The sequence below is a fragment of the Scophthalmus maximus genome, chromosome 16 (assembly GCF_022379125.1).
Source record: "Scophthalmus maximus strain ysfricsl-2021 chromosome 16, ASM2237912v1, whole genome shotgun sequence".
Classification (NCBI taxonomy): Eukaryota; Metazoa; Chordata; class Actinopteri; order Pleuronectiformes; family Scophthalmidae; genus Scophthalmus; species Scophthalmus maximus.
The window spans coordinates 195619-212319 of NC_061530.1; the positions used below are offsets into that span (position 1 = coordinate 195619).

The 16701-nt window shown below is 42.2% G+C and overlaps 1 protein-coding gene across 16 annotated transcripts in view; it reads left to right on the forward strand.

Annotated features, from left to right (window-relative positions):
• Positions 1 to 398: 398 nt before the first annotated feature.
• scrib (scribble planar cell polarity protein) overlaps positions 399 to 16701 on the forward strand; it is a 61745-nt gene continuing 45442 nt past the window's right edge. For 3 of the 16 annotated variants that reach the window (XM_035611796.2, XM_035611806.2, XM_035611807.2), the window contains exon 1: positions 402 to 1688. In XM_035611796.2, coding sequence (XP_035467689.1) covers positions 1530 to 1688 — 159 coding nt within the window. In that variant the 5' untranslated portion in view covers positions 402 to 1529. Of the gene's footprint in view, positions 1689 to 16701 lie in introns of all 16 variants that reach the window. The other 13 variants (XM_035611805.2, XM_035611798.2, XM_035611799.2 and 10 more) reach the window with 8 other exon arrangements.

Genomic DNA, 16701 nt, shown 5'->3' on the forward strand with positions numbered 1-16701 from the left:
GAGGTCTGGCGATGTTTTCCCAAGAAATAAAACGAAGGCATGACCCGCCCTACTCTGCCTCCGATTGGTAGACTCTGATATTCTGATAAATCATATTCCACTAACACGTTTTAATGGGCATTTAGATTTGACTAAGATGTGCTGACAATATACAATGTGATTGTTTTAACGTCTCAACACAGACGTTCCATCGATCCATTCTGCTGCTACTCTAATGCGCTCCTGCTCACTTCCGGGAACTATTGAGAGGCTCCATGATCCGCCATTGCTGGAAAAAAACTGGTCCATCGGAGTGAACGGAGATGTCGCTACCTCTCTCACGAATACTAGCCAATCAGAGACAGAGAAGGCGGGTCATTATTCCACTTCCTGAAGTTGAAACAAGTTGACCTACAGCACGCTGTGATTGAGAAGTGGATGGACGGAGATGTTCCCCCCACTACTGCTCTTACTCCTATGAAAACATGAAGTCATGCACATTCACTCGTGAGGGTTTTGAAAAAACAAAACAAAAGGAAGCCTTGGCTTTTACGACAGGTTCGCGTGATAACAACAGTGATAACTAGTGTCCGTCGTTAGGTGGCGCTGTAAAGTCACTTGTGGCCTGAGCTCCGGGGGCGCAGAGCGGCGGTGCTCCAGCTCCAGCTCCAGCTCACAGCGAGCCCAGCCCCCAACACGACTAACCGGCCTGCCTCGGCTCAACACGGTGGGGGGGACGCGGCAGTTGCTGAAGCCCCTGTTCTCGCAGCTGGCTTCTTCCCGACTGAAGGGCAGTCGATGGACCGTTTCCTCTCCGTCTGCTGGGATCGTACTACACACCGGTTAACACGGTCTTCTACGCAGCTTCCGTGACACAAGTGTTAACCAGCGGTTGCTAGGCACAAAGGCGTTCAGTCGGTTACTAGCCGATGTTAGCTAACGGTAACTAGCTTGCTAACAACACAGCCGGCGGGGACGAGCACAGCCTTTACGCGGGTTCACCTCCGCTCCCTCTCTGTGGGATACGGTCGCTGTTCTCTGTGACCTCCGTCGAGTGCGTGTGTTACTGGTCCACTCGTGACTGGGATTCCTAAAGCGATGTTTCTGCATAGAGGAGTTGGCTGCATGTTTTTCAGCTAGCGTCGGTCTAATACCGGGATGGTGGCGGTGGCTAAACATGCTAACGTCGCGCCGTCTGTGTGAACAAGTGAGTGCAAGAAGTGAGGAAACGCTGTCGCCGAACGAGGAGGTGTTGTTTTTGATTCTGATCATTGTCACCCCGGACACGGACCTGACAACATTTGATCACAGCCGAACGGACTCTGGGAATATAGCTAACATGTCGAAGGGATTATAAGTGTCTCTTAAGTGGATTTCGGCCTCGTCTTCAGGGTCGTCGTGGGAACTCGGTGTGTGTTTTGACATTGGCTCAGCCCACTCCCACGAACTATTCTGTCCCAGCGACCTTCCACGCTGCTTCAACCTCCGATGCGGAGATTTCAGTAGCACGGGCGACCCCCCCCCCCCCCCCCCCCCCCCGGCGACCCGACATGCTGAAGTGTATCCCGCTGTGGCGCTGCAACCGCCACGTCGAGTCGGTGGACAAGCGGCATTGCAACTTGCAGACAGTCCCCGACGAGGTGTTCCGCTACAGCCGCAGCCTGGAGGAGCTGCTCCTCGATGCTAACCAACTCAAAGAGCTCCCCAAGGTATGCAGGACTCAGACTATGAATCAGTCAGTGCCCATGTGGGTGGTTTCCCCGGCCACCATCAACCTGCATCACGTGCAGAAGGTTGAATTGTCATGTGATGTGAAGCTGATGTGAAGCTGTACAACACAAGCATGATGTTACCTGCTCAGGTATTTCCCTAGCAGCACAGGGACCTCCTTCCTTGCTTCCTTGTGGAAATGGGTTCGGTCATTGTGGCCTGCAGTTGTGTCACAGCAGCAAATACAATTCTAGCAACACTTTGTAGTGTCCATGTAGTTTGTCTGTGTAGGGCATATATATATATATATATATATATATATATATATATATATATATATATACATACATACATACATACATACATACATACATACATATGTATGTATGTATGTTAACTTGAGTCACAGTGAATGCTTGTCATATTCTTTGGGGCTGTATTGATCAGTCATGGGCTCTGTGCTGGTCAGGTGGATGAGCCCTGGCTCACACCATGTTGCTTGTAGTAGTGGCATCAGTGGCCAGTTGGCTCGGTGTAGTGTAGGAAGGCATTCATGGAATTAGTTTCTATACTGTCCCCACACGCACTCTCACAATTTAAAATATGACAAAAGTTCTCTTTGCTTGGTCAAAGAGTTTATTTCAAGGGGAACAGTTGTTGATAGTCTGTTTTTGGTACAGCCCTTCAATACTATGGAACAAAACATGTGCTTGTTCAACTGCCTCCTATTTTTATGTTGTTAAAAGCATTGTTCACTATCAGGACAAAGCTGTGATGTTATGGAGTAGGGAGTTTTCATCATGAATAGCCTGTAGTAGACATTGTCCGTCTCTCAAATTTCATGCCTTTAGGTTAGTGGTGAAAGAGACAAGTGGCACATTCACTGATGAAGATTGTTAACAAGTTACGGTCAACAGAGGCTGGAGTGGTGACACAGGGTTACAGTTTGGCATTAATAGACACTAGATGTTAAATGTTCCCGTAACCACTTATCACTATTCATTTTTAGTGTTATGCCAAATAAGGCTCATACTACAGCATAGACCATAACCCTCAGCTAACAAAGTCCTGACACTGTCAACCAGAATAGTTTAGTTTTTTGAACAATTCATTTGCTTGATTTGTTAGTTTTTTTTAATGTAGATGCATTTGATAAAGAGTCCTTATTTGAGATAAACCCTCCTGTAACTGGGAACACAAACTTGGCTAACAGGACCTGCCAGACAGTGTACCTGGTGCATGGTTGCTATAATAATGAATGATGGATACAAACTAGTGCTTTGGTGCAGACCGCTAACCGACACAGATTCTCTGAGTGGTGCTGGATTCAGTCAGAAGACGTAAATGCATGGTGACAGAATGTCTGGTGTGGTTGCGCTGAATACGTAGCAGGCAGGACATAAAGCATGCAGGCTCCTTGGCTAGCTTCAGTCAGGGAGCAGTGTTGAGAGGTTGGGCCCATACACAGTTGGGAACAAAAGCATTGACTGTATGATGATGGCATGATCATAATGAGCTCAGAAGTAAGTAAGGGTCTGAACGCCTTTTGCAGTTGCATGCTCCTTTCTTGTCACTATGAATTCCTGTGTTCACCCTAACATTGCAGGTCATTTTTACTCATCAATTAATCCCATGCACTAGTGAATGAGAAACAGTCTGGGGAATGTTTATGATGATTATTGGCTGCAACAAGTACACCGTATGCCAATAGACGGGGAGTAATCGTCTCAGAGGCTTCACAAGCTGTCACCGTAGCTAGTTAGTTAGGGTTAGTTGGTTTCACTCATGTGAAGCCTTTGAGATACACAATGATGAAATAATTGATACAGCCATCAAATTATTTTAAACAAAGCAAATTGGAACCTCTCTGTAACTCTTTTAAAATGAATAGTAAACAAAAAGTAAGACTTGTAGCTGTATTTAGTGCTTTGGGTTTTAAGCTGGTGAACAGATGGAGATTTAGATATCCTGACAGTTTCTTAAATTTGCTGTGACTCACCCCCACCAATCTCAGATTATGCTCCCTGTCTCCAATTAATCCATCAAGAACTTTTTAGGTTTGTAAAAAAAAAAGTAATAATAATTATTGTCTTTGCATGGTGGTATCCAGGCAGTTATTTGTATTACATGGAACTGTAGCATGGAGTATGGCCTATCCATTTGTAATGAGTTGATAGAAGCTGTTAAGTAGGCTCAGCTCTCAGCTCTTAATGCTACACTGTGGATCTATTTTCTCATTGGCCAAAGACTCCTCTCAGAAGATAGCCCTTTACTGGTCTTGTGTTTTCCAATGAGGACATTATCTTGTGTTTTCAAATAGTTTATCCACAACGGAGCCATGATGATGATCAAAACACCAAATCAGTAATGGAGAAAAGACTGATCTCCTTTTTTTAAATTCATATAAATTGGTAGGCCTTTGTTTTTTTGTGAAGCTTTTATGTTTGCTCAGGTTTTTCTGACAATTGTTATTCATGAACTGGTTGTTGTTCTGTGTTTTTAGCTGGGGAGTTTGCACTAAAGTGAATTTTTTCTCTACTTCTTCTTTCTCTACTGGAAAACTAGACCTGCTTCCGAGATCATGTTGAGGAAGAGGGAATTAAGTTTTTAGACATTTTTCAAATCCCATTACAGGTTACAAAGAAGTCCATTCACCAGTCCAATCAGCTCCCTCATATCCAGTGTCATGGCCTCGCTGCTTTCCTGTAAGCATTGCACTGCCCCAGACAAAGCTTACATTAAGCGTATCAGGGTTCAAATGATCATTTTTAGGAGTCACTGTTGGTCAGTTATTCTTTCTTAAAAGTACAAGGTGGACCCTTTTTGTAGTAACCAGGTGGACTGCAGGTGCCTAAGTCAGCAGCTCAAATCGACTGGTACTTGTTTTGACTTTTCCATAGTTGAAGAGGGAACACATCCACACCCACCACTTTGTTGAACAGGTTTTTTGTTGCTCCCAGTGTTAATACCTAATAGGATCCTTTAGGTACAGTTGTTATGTTACACTACTGTTTCCTGCCTCAACAGATATAGAAATGGGAGAACTGTTGCAGCAGATAACTGGCCTACAAGGACATGTCATAGTTAAGAATGAATACAAAACTTATTTCATGAGTTATAGCTTTCGGTTATATTCTTGATTGAACAGCCTTGTAAGTGGTGGTCAGGTTTAGTCTGAATGGGAATATCATATGTTTAGATAAAGTCTGAATGCAGTGGAAGTACATGTGCATGAAAAATAGAAAGGATGACTATGCAGTTTTTGTAATCCTTAGCTGTCAACAGTGCCCTCTCTGTGAGTGCTAACAGATCTGTGGCTAAAGAGTAGATTAGGGCTTCATCCGGCCATGAAAACACCCCTCAGCACCACAGAGTTGACCCCCTGCATACAGGCCTGTGCGTTTCAGTGAACGCCTCCTGTGGGATCTGCTTTTCTGCCATTTGGGTTTGTTTTCATGCACAGAAACGCACTGATAAAAATCTGACTACTTCACTCTTGAGTCCCTGGTGTATGTTTAGCTTCGGGTCAAGTAAAACCCAAATTAGGCCCTTCACTCAGCTCTGGCTGAATGTGAAATTGTCCACCATTGTTTACCAAAGATTGAATAGTCATTTTATGGTTCTTTGTTTCATAAATCTCTATCTTGTAGAAGATGAAAGGAAGAAATATAGTTTTCTGTAATAATCTTGGACTTGTACACTTCACACTGTATTCTCCAGGTGTTCTGTTGAGCTGTGTCTTCCCTTCATCAGTTTCCAGTGAAGCCTGGTTTGTCTCTCTCCCAGTGATAGGCTGAACTAGGCCAGGACCAAAGATGAATTACACCTGCCACTGGCCTCTCTGCAGTAAAACCTCATTGTTCCTCAAGCTCAGCTCTTTTCACTCTTCTGCTCGTCTGTCCTGCTTTGGCAAAGCTTTTTTGAGGCCACCAGTGCTGTTTTCATCAAGTGTAAATGAATCAGAATTAAGTTTTAGGCCAGACTTGAAGATTTCATAATTTGGCAGTTGTAACTGACCATACGCTTACAGTACCGTGACTCCAGAGGACTACTGTTCAACTGTGAGAAAAACAGAAGTGGAGGTTTAAAAAAAAAAATAAAAAAAACTTTTGTAATTGGGTCTCACCTTGTGTCATAGTGCCTGAAAAGTGAGAGGCCACAGAGAAACAACCATGTGGGAAACATGAGTTTCTTTTTGATTCAAGAACACATTCAGCAGGTTTCTTTGTCTGAGCTGATGACCAGCTGGTGCTCACATCCTGCATCCCCCCCCCCCCAATCTTGAGAGACTAGGGGTTAAGTGGGGTGTGGGTGTGAGAGAGATAGAATGAGCATGTTGTTGTGGTGGGGGGTGTATTTTATTCCGGAGATGGATTAGTGGCGGTGGGGGGCCTCTGGTGTTAGGCATCCACCCAGCAATGCATCCATTAACACTGGAGTCTGGGTTGACATGCAGTATGAGGTGAGAAAAAGAAGTCTGAGAAGTGATGACCACACCTGCCCTCGCGCTCTTCTAACTGTGGTCCTGTTCTTGCTAGCACGTTAGCCTATTAGGGCAATGCCTCGGGCACACGACTCGATATTCAAAGTGGTCAGATCTCTGTACTGTTCACACTACACGGCGTACTGTCTTGTAATCATGAGGCTTTCAGTCGCTGTGCTGTTCACAGTACGTGACTTATCTGCGACGGTGGGGTCACAGTACACGATCCTTCATCCGGACAAAATGTCTCCAAGGTACGTTTGTCACCAAAACACGTGAGAAGTGACATGGGAAAATGATGGTTGTAAATGTTCAATAAATTGCAGGATACTCTTATGTTAAAAGGTCAGAAACAGGAATTAGTTTGAGCGGACGCTGTCTGTGTTTTGTGGACGGAGATAAATAACTTGATGTGTTGATATGTGGTCAGCCGAAAGACATCTTTAACAATCATATAGTCTGCGTGATGATTTTTTCAGAAGCACGGAAAAAGAAAAGTCTAGGGTTCGAGAATATGTGTGTTGTTGTGCTACATTTCCTCCCCCGTGTTTCCAGGTTGACACACTTACTTCCTGTCACATCAGAGCTCGCACTACAGGAGATGCCCCGCTGGTTCCACGACTTGTTCAGATATTTATCCTGCTAGATATCTGAAAAATGTTGGAGAGGCCTCGTGAGTCACTATGATCGGGGCGTTGGTAGTTCACACAGCGATCGAGTGCCAATTTGCGAACCCCGATTTCATGCTGATTTTCCTCAGATTTTCTGCTGCTCCAGGATTTGTCAGCGAGCGGAAAAACGGACCTAAAATCGCAAGGTGTGAACTCGCCGTAAGAGATATTCGAGTCATCACATCATGTTAATGTGATGACTCGTACTTCACGCTGTATTTCTTAGGTCCCTCATAAGGGATATACTTTTCATGACCTGGCCCCCATGACAAACTCATTGAAGAGCCCTGGTCTAGAGGGATCTTCTGCTTTGCTCCATCACTGCTCTACACAATCTCCCTCCTTCCCTCACTTTCACTTAAAGAAATTAGCAGGGATTTTGGTCGATTTTCATCCTTGGTTGAAAGTGCTCACCACTTGTTGCTGTCTCTGTTGTATTTTGTTATTCTGCAAATGCCCCAGAGGTAGGGCTGAACGATTTGGGGAAAATATCAAAGTGGAGAAGGGGAGAGAGCAGTGTTGATAGATCTTTTAATAATGGACATACCAATTGGCAGCAAGCCTATGAGGCAGAGAAATACAAATCCCATTATTATAATGTTGTTGGTCAGTACAGTATCTTTTCCCTGTTCAAGGTTGAGCTGTCACAGTGGCTCACTGCAGTGGCAGACATTTGGCCCTGACAACGGTCTCACCACTCTTCGTGCACTACGGCCTCGGGCACCAGCCTCAAAGGTAAACAAGGAGGCAGAGCTCCAGTGAATAATTGATGGTGGTGGTGGCGGCAGCTGTCTGTGCCCTGCTGCTGCACAGTGATAGTACGGACATCTGTTGGTTACACACATTAAGTCCACACACACGAGGATGAACAGGTGGACACCATTTTGTCTTTTTCATCCACCCAGCAACCAGTATTTATAATTGTCAGAGCTAAAGGGTACAGGTCTGCCTGTATCCAAGTGCAGAGAATGGCACGTTTAAATCCCTTTCTACTTCAAGTCACATCCGTGGGTCAATAAATGTCAGAAAATAGTGAAAAGGATTGCCGGGTATTAATTTTTAAAAAGGCTTCTTATTTAAAAATGTAATTGGTTGACTGACTAGTCTATTAACTGACTAATCGTTTTAGCTGTGCATTATTTTATACCACTTCAGAATTTGGATTTAAGAGTCTTCTAGCTCAAAGCTAAAGTCTGTCCTGAGACCGCAAAGTACAGTGTACAACATGTACTCACTTAATAGCCAGTTGCAACTAACTTAAACATGATTGGTTATTTCTCATCCTGTTCCCATCCATCTTATGCCAGATGTTTATTCTGCTTGAGTAAACTCTGTGGCATTGGCACATATTCAACAGGGAATGTTGAGCCCGTAGACGCAGATGAACGTATGAATTCTTCAGTGGTTTAATTCAGCACTGACATTTCTTTGCGGTAGAATGTGGGTTCTGAACCCTTTAATCATACAAGAACCCAGCATATCCAGATCAGACATGAACTCTGGACAATGTTTGTCATTCTTACGTGACCAATACAGCAGGAGATTGTCCGAGTCAGGCGTGTTCTCGACAGCAGGAGAACCTCCAGAGCGTTCTGTGGCATCGGTGGAAAGCAGCAGGAGGTGCAGCGGAAAGTGGAGCTGGACTATTTTGCAGTATTAAGCACTGAAACAATTTAGTTATTCAGTGTCAAATTATTGAAGTTAGGTTTTATTTATTATGTGGATTGGTTAAGAATTTTGCACTTATTTGTATATTTAAGTATATTTAAAACTGTCAACAGTTTGATGTGTTCAATAAAAGTTCCAATTTGCCATGACAAAAAAAAACATCTTATCGTCGACTGTCGATTTGTGCTTTGTTAAAAAGAAAAATGTATTGGTTCTGGGACCGTTTAGGCACCAGAATCAATTGCATATGATCCATTTGGCACTGGTTTCAGAAAAAAACATAACTACTGTATACTGAATCCTACTTGCTGGCTTTCGATGGGATCACTGCCCCTCACCTTCAACACTGATATCTTCATCAAACTAAGTCGTAGTTTTGGAAATTAGATGAAATCATTTGACCAGACAGCAACTACCTTTTCTATTGACAAGCTACCACAGCAGAGCTGCTCTGCTTTAATGTTGTGTTTGGAAACAAGTGGCAAATCCAGAACTTGTGTTTGGGCGATTCTTGCTTCAGTTCACACAAAGCCCTGGTTTCTTTTTTCTGAGGCAACTCGGGCACTCAGTCAGCATCGAGGTTTAGGCTTGTCTGGTTGGTTGATACCTGTGTTTCTCTTGTTGATTCCTTTTTGTTGGGAGCGTCTCTGTGAGCAGGAAGTGGGAATAATCAAGTGAACCGTGGAATGCCCTGTTTCGTGAGACAATCGCCACTCTGAACCTTGATTGTGGAGCATTAAAATATGAAGTTTGAAAAACAAGTTTTATGTTTTATTTGAAAACGATTAATGGTTCAGCCCTATAAGTGATGTAAAGCTGTTTCTCCCTAATCTTACAAGATGTGGCACCAACCCATAAAGGAATGTGAAGCCAAACAGCTCAAGAGTCATGACACATGAGTACAGTGTTAAATTTACAGCTGCAGCAGTGTTTACTACCATGGTGGTGTCTCACAGCCTCTCATCCTCAGGAATCCAGAGAAGGGCCGTTGTGGTATTTTAGTGCTGTCAAAATTAACACGGTAATGTTTGCGTTAATTGTGAAATATTTAACACGTAAAAAAAATTTACGCCATTGACGCATTTTGTTTGCTCCCTGTGGCGGCTGACCTGTGTTACGACGTGTGCTGCATAACCGTTAGCCATTAGCCATCCTGGCTAAAGATGGATACGGACAAGGAAGGAGTTTAATGCCTCGGACACGCTCCTCGATTTTGAAAGTGGTCAGATCTTTGTACCGTTCATACTACACGACATGCTGTCTTGTAATGCTTGTAATGCTTTCAGACGTTGTGCTGTTTACACCACTTGACTCATCTGTGACGGGGGTCACACACTACACGATCCTTCACCAGGAGAAATGTCTCCAAAGTACGTCTGTCACGAAAACACGTGAGAAGTGACAGGAAATATGTGATACATGTGTGAAACAGGAATTGTCACTTTCACCATGGACGTAAAAAAAACTGTTCAATATATAGAAGAAAACTCTGTGGTTTAGAGAATTAACTTGAAGTGTTAATATGTGGTTCCGTATTTATATGCAAGAAACAAGCCTCGCATATAGTCTGTGTGATGATTTTTTTTTTCAGAAACACGGAAAAGGCACAGAATATGGTTGAAGTGTTGTTGTGGTTTCCAGTTTGACACACTCACTGCCTGTCACATCACAGCTCACACAGGAGATGGTCCCCTGACGTGTTCAGATATTTAGCTGATAGATATCTGGACACGTCACTGGACACCGTTTTATTGGAAATCTGTAGTTCACAGGAGAGAATCTGTGCTCAAAGTTAAAAAGATGTTATTAAACAATAGTATTTGAATTTAAATACTTCCTTTGTGTTGATTCTACATTTATTCCATCATCTTCAGAAGAAAAGAACGATTTATCGCGATTAATCACAACAAATTGTTCGATTAATTATTTCATTTTCTTGTATCGATTGACAGCACTAGTTTTTTTCAACTGATACCACTGCAGTTACCGCAATTCAATATAAATACATAAGCCCCAGGTGCTATGAAATAATAAAAAAGTTTTTTTAGTTCCTAGGTTATTGGTCGGCATTGACGTTTCTTTGTGTTTTTTCAGTTTAAGAGCAAATGAGTCATAAGGAAAAGACATGAGGAAAAGTGTCCTGTGATTTTTTTAACAATATATATTTTTTCTCTTCCCCTGAGCTGCCATGCAGCTTGATCACAGCCAGAACAACCCCAACTCTGTGCACAGAGACTTTGACTCTTACAAACATGCTAAATATCATCCATTGTAAAGCAGATCTTGTCACAGCAGCAGTTTGGTTTTAAAATGTACAAATTAAGACCGGTCATCGTAACGGACAAGCCAGCACATATGGTCCATGCTGTGGAATCGATGGGGCTGTTGCACATTGGCTGTTTTGCGCTAAACTTAGCCTCACAAGCAGCTCACAAACTTCCATCTGTTGCGCTCTTGCTTGGCCGAGTGATGCAAATGGCTTAATTTTTTCACCGGAGTACTATGTTAAGTCATAAGCTGAAAGAGAAGAACATGTAGCTGCAGCACACACGCTGTCCGTCGTACTGATCAGGTCAAGACAGAAGTAGAACAGTGGATAATCACACCACTTTAGGCAATCTGGCTGTAGACTGAGTTACCATTTATACATGTACTGTAGACGCGTAGAAATACACAAAAATATAAAAACATGTGGAAATACATAGATAAATAAATACATTTAAAAAAAAAATAAATGTAGAAATAAATAAATGTAGAAACAGCGGAATGGCCTGATTGATCGCAAATCATATTTATTCATTAATTTGTGTTTATAATTATTTATTTCTGTATCTATTTTACTTTGCTATTTTTTGTTCTTCATAGTGGTTGATGTGGTAACCCGGTGAAACAATACTTGAGTTAACACCTATGACCGTACTGTAGAGTTGCATTGTTGACTTCTGTTGTGCGTGTAAAAAGTGCATTCCTGGGGTCAATTTTAATGTAAACATACATTTTTTTAATAATGCACCACGTTAGAGAGATCCATCTTTGTACAATTTGCAGCATTAGCTCTGTGAAAATCTCTGTCATAATCAAGCAGAATTGGTATTGAAACTCAAATATTGCTAATTCTCAGGTGTCAGAACCCATTTCTTTGCCACATCATCAAGCAGTTGCATCATCAATTTACACTAGAGATGTTCTAATCCCCAAACCACTATTGGAAAAGGTCCCAGATATTGCTGAAAATGCGAGTGTGGGGATCAATGCGCCGATATGATACCACATCTCTAAAGTAGTTCGACCCACATAAAACTGCACTTTCCACTATTAGACATCAGTTCTTCAAAAAAGTCAGCACTCCGTACCAAAGTCAGCGCTCTACCCCACTGAGTTATACTGCTTATTGACTGAATTATCATTTACAACTTATCTTAATTGCTATGTTGTCTTTTTCTGCTCCATATTGATCACAATATGGATTTTGCCTACCATTGGCTAGTATTATAGAGGCAAGATTTCTTTGAGTGTTGTTAGCAGATTGTTATATCTTCAACTATAATGCCAATACTGATTAGTGTTTGACTGTTTTCCATTCTTTTGCTGACTAACGGTCCACAAATAAATCCACTGGGACTCCCTTATTTACAGGGTTTATCTATCCCCCCCCCTTTCCTTTTATCTGCTGAAATCCCATCGGTCTAATGCTCTGTAACCTTTATCCTCTAGGAACAATTTACAAAAGTTCCTGTCAGTAGGGACATTATCATGTTTATATGGGTAATTTAATTTTTTTTAAATTATGCCATGTATTACGAAAGTGGTTCGTCCTGAGGAGACACCGGGGGCACCGCACCTCCAGTGCTCGGGCCCTTACAAAATGGCACTGGTCCACATGTCAAACCCGTACCTTCAAAAAGGTAGTTCACAAACCTATGGGTGATACCAGTTGGTTGTCAAATACAGTTTCAGGTGTTTATTAGATAAGTGCTGATGGGTGAATATTTATGTGTGCACAGAATAGAAAGCACAGCAGGGTTCATTAGAGACAACAAAGCGGTATGCACACATGTATGTTTCATGCTCATGCCAGCGATGAATAACAAACAAAGCAGGGTCTGTAGTAAAGAGAATTGGACAGCAATTTAACAGTGTCCACTGTGTTCATGTGAGAGTCCACATATTTTCATCTCCAGTGCAGCTAGAATAGCCTGATTTTCTGCCCATCATTTTACTGTTTTGTGAATATGGTCACATTCACCCATTGACACACATACAGCGCTGCTGCTCTATACCGTGCTTTTTCATACACTGCCGGAAGAGCCGTCAGAAACAATTGGTCTTGCACAAGACCTCTCCACCTCCAGAACCACAGCTGCCTGTTTTGGTCCCGTCCTTTGCCATATCTTGTGTTGATGTCTCAACTTTTCAATTGTTTGACATGGTCACAGAACAGCTGGATCTGATGACTGATTCAGTAATTGTTGATAGTTTGGCCATTGTCTATAATAAAAGGTCAGTTATTTTAAGTGAAGGGATCGAGCAACTCACAATGCAACTCTGTGTTCTTTGTCTGCCGTATTCTGGCATTTCTTCCATGGTTGTCAAACTTCACAAAACATAATATAGGCCTCTGTAGCAGGAACAGTGCTCGGAGTAATTAACTCAGCGTAGCCATGTTTGCGATGCAGCACGTGACATCCGAGGAAATGCAGGCATGCTTGGAATCTCCAGGAGCTTGCCCTGCCCTCTGGAAGCTCTATTTACACAGCATATAAGCAGACTGACACTGAAGCATGCAGGACTAGTGAAACTTGCTTCAGTAGAATTATCAAGCTAAGCAAACTTCATTTCAGCCTCCCCTTGTTAAATATGAGTCTCAAATATTGTAATAAATCAGCCTTTGTTCTCCTGGGCCTTTAAACACAAATGGGAATACTGTGAAGGTGGTCAGCTGAAAGAATATGGAAAAAAACAACAGAAGTACTGTAAGAGTGAACCACCTGTTTATGTATTGTCATATATTGTCTGGTCCCAGTACAGTCATTTCAGCACATTTAGCAGGCACAAGCAATACCCCACGGCTTTTTAGACGTACACTGATCAGAGTTTAAACTACACTTTTTTTGATGAGTTTCGACCATACAGAACAACTACCGACCACTGGGATCGTAATTTCTCACACATTATATTAATTGTATCCTGTAAACAGGAATAAAGGTGCTTTTTCATGAGGATGATTTGGGACCTACATTTTGTAAATGGTAGCTCTTCTTTGGCTATATATATATATATGAAACACTGAAACATGTTGGCTGCTCTATCATGTCTCAACAAGGGAAATTGGACAAGGCATACCTTACGATTAGGGAAGGGTATTGTTAAGATTGGAACAGTACTACTACTCTTAGTGATCCGGTACTTTACAGCACTGTTATTGGTTCTTTCTCTTTCCTTTTTAGTAGAACAAATTTAACAGCATGTGAATAGAATGGAATGGCAAAATGTTTTATTTCTCGTACTGTACATTGTTGAACACTGAACAGCACTATTTTGAACAAATTACTAATGTGAAGTACATGATGTTGTGTGTCGAGAGATGTGACTAACATAAAGCCTGTCAGAAGAAAAAAGTATGATTATTTTCAGCACAGAGGACAGGCAAACCTGCGGGCCGTCGCCCGTCACTGGACGTAGCTGAAACCCTGAACTCAATAAATATAGACAGACTGTTGGACTCTACTGTTGTAAAGGGTTGAAGACCTGGTCACAGAGTGGTGGTACTTATTTACCCTCTCCTCAGTCGTCCTCCTACAAGCTGCAGCTGTGAAGGGGCTTTGGTTTTAGATGTACTTTCAATTTCACCATGATATCACAATGTTACTGAAGCATCGGTGGGACTACTTACGAGGACTTTCAAGTGTTTTCTGTCGGGGAGAGTAGCTCCCTTTACCATGGACTTTGGGCTTTTAAACTGGCAGACCTTTCACATACACACAATAACTAACTGAAAAAGCTAAATATGTCTCCTTTAAAGAGGCAGTAAGAAATTTTAATCCAATAAACCTTTTCTAAAAATCTGCAAATATTTCCTCAGGATCCGCATTTTTTTTTTTGCGCAGTCCTGGCTCTGTGAATTGAAAACAAAAAAATGTTGCAGACCGCACCTCACAACAGTGCATGTGCAGTTTGTAAACATCACTACCCAACACCCGAAGAGATGTGCTAGCGAACAACGCTACGACTCAGGGGTTTTGTACTAGTGGTTAGCGTGTCAGTCTCCCTTACCCGAGGCTGCGGGTTTGTGGCCCGGTCAGAGCAGTAAAATCACCAACAACAACAACAACAAAGAGAGACAAGCCTTCTCCAAAATTGCTTACTGCCCCTTTAAATGAGGAATATCGGAATCTGGCAAAAGTATAACCTGTGCTATCTATGCTATTATCTTTTTTTATATCAGGTCCCAGGTTGTTGTTGGAGCTGCCATCATGAACCAGATTCAGTACGTTGAGCATGTAGAAGAGCATGTATCAGACAGCCTCTGGGGATCATAATGTGGGCTTTGTTCTAGTGTTTTGGTCATTCCTGCCGTTGATCCTCTCTGGAGTCATGTGGGAGGGGTGTGCAGACGGCTCTGTAATTATGCTGTCTCTATGACATATTAATGGTGTTTGGTTTTTAATGCTAAGTAACGGCATCCTTGTCTTTTGTCTTGTAATAACACAGATATTGTTCTGTAGTTTGTGATGATACTGTGTAGATGTTCACATAGTATTTTGCTGTCCGTTCATTTGTCTAAATCAAGTGAGGCACAGTTTTCATTTCACCATCAGTCGAGCATCACTAAGGAGGTTTCTGCTTCCTTGTTCTCTTGGCTTCTTCATTGAACAAATGCTGATCTCCAACGGCCAGTGGTTTGCTCATCAGGGGTGCATTCACTCTGTTGTCAGGGAGAGATACCAGATGTGCTGGAGCTTCCCTGTCTGGTGCTTCGGTACCTTCGTGTGTGCACAAAGGCCCTCGTGATTGGTGTTCTAAATCTACCCGAGTGAAACCTCATACAGAAGCAAGGTTAGCAAGAGAGCCACACTTTGTCCTTCGACTTTGAAAAAGCCACAGCAGCAGAGGGGGACGCTTAATAGCAACACCTATAGTGGAACATACATGTGACTTTGCTGCCACCATTTTGGACCACTTACTGAACTTGGTGATGTAGCATAATATGCGATCTGATCTGTCCTAGGATTTTTTAAGATGTGCAGCTGTGAATATATGACTCCGTGACATACAAGTACAAAATGTTCCCCTTACTTTGACCTTTTTTATAATGAATTCACACAAGCATTTGGTGGATCCAGACAAATGTTTGTCAGTTCATGTCTCTGCAGCCCAAGGCCAACTGTTGATGTCACCTGATGGGGTTAATTTTATTCCAACCTTATGGACCAGTTATACATATATGCCAATGAATGAATGTGACCACCAGGTTTCACACAATTTGTAGATGGGTTGATATTGATATGTAGTTTTAATTTGCTGATCATAAATCTTTATTTTTTTGCACACAGCAAACTGACAAGCAGTCAGTTTGCTGTGTGCAAAAGAACTGATGTCTAATAGTGGAAAATGCAGTTTTACGTGGGTCGAACTACTTTAGAGATGTGTTATCGTATCGGCGCATTGATCCCCACACTCGCATTTTCAGCAATATCTGGGACCTTTTCCAATAGTGTTTTGGGGATCAGATCAAATCTTTTACAGCACTAAACACACTCATTGTAGTATAATGGTCATGCAACATTAGTTATTATAATTATGTGATTAGCAATCCTTGTCATCAGCCACTCTTGCTATTTAGTCTGCAGCAGAAACGCTCAATGACTTGAAGAAATGGACCAAAATAATCTGTGAATAATGATCATTGTATAGTGTGTCAGACCCTAAGCCTAATATGGCAGATTAGTTGTTTGAAAACTCTTTCTTTTTCTTCTAAAATGTCTAAACTTCAACAAAAAAATGGTTCCTGGTGGACTGTCAAACATGGGAAACATTTGGGATGGTACGATTGGTCCTGAGCTATCCATTTCCCTGTTAGTTTCAAATGGTCAGGGAACATTCCTGGGAGGGAAATGTGAAGAAAGAGGAAAACCTGTGTGAAGCCTGCTGAAAAAGGGAGAATACCAAGACAGTTACTGGAAAACGATA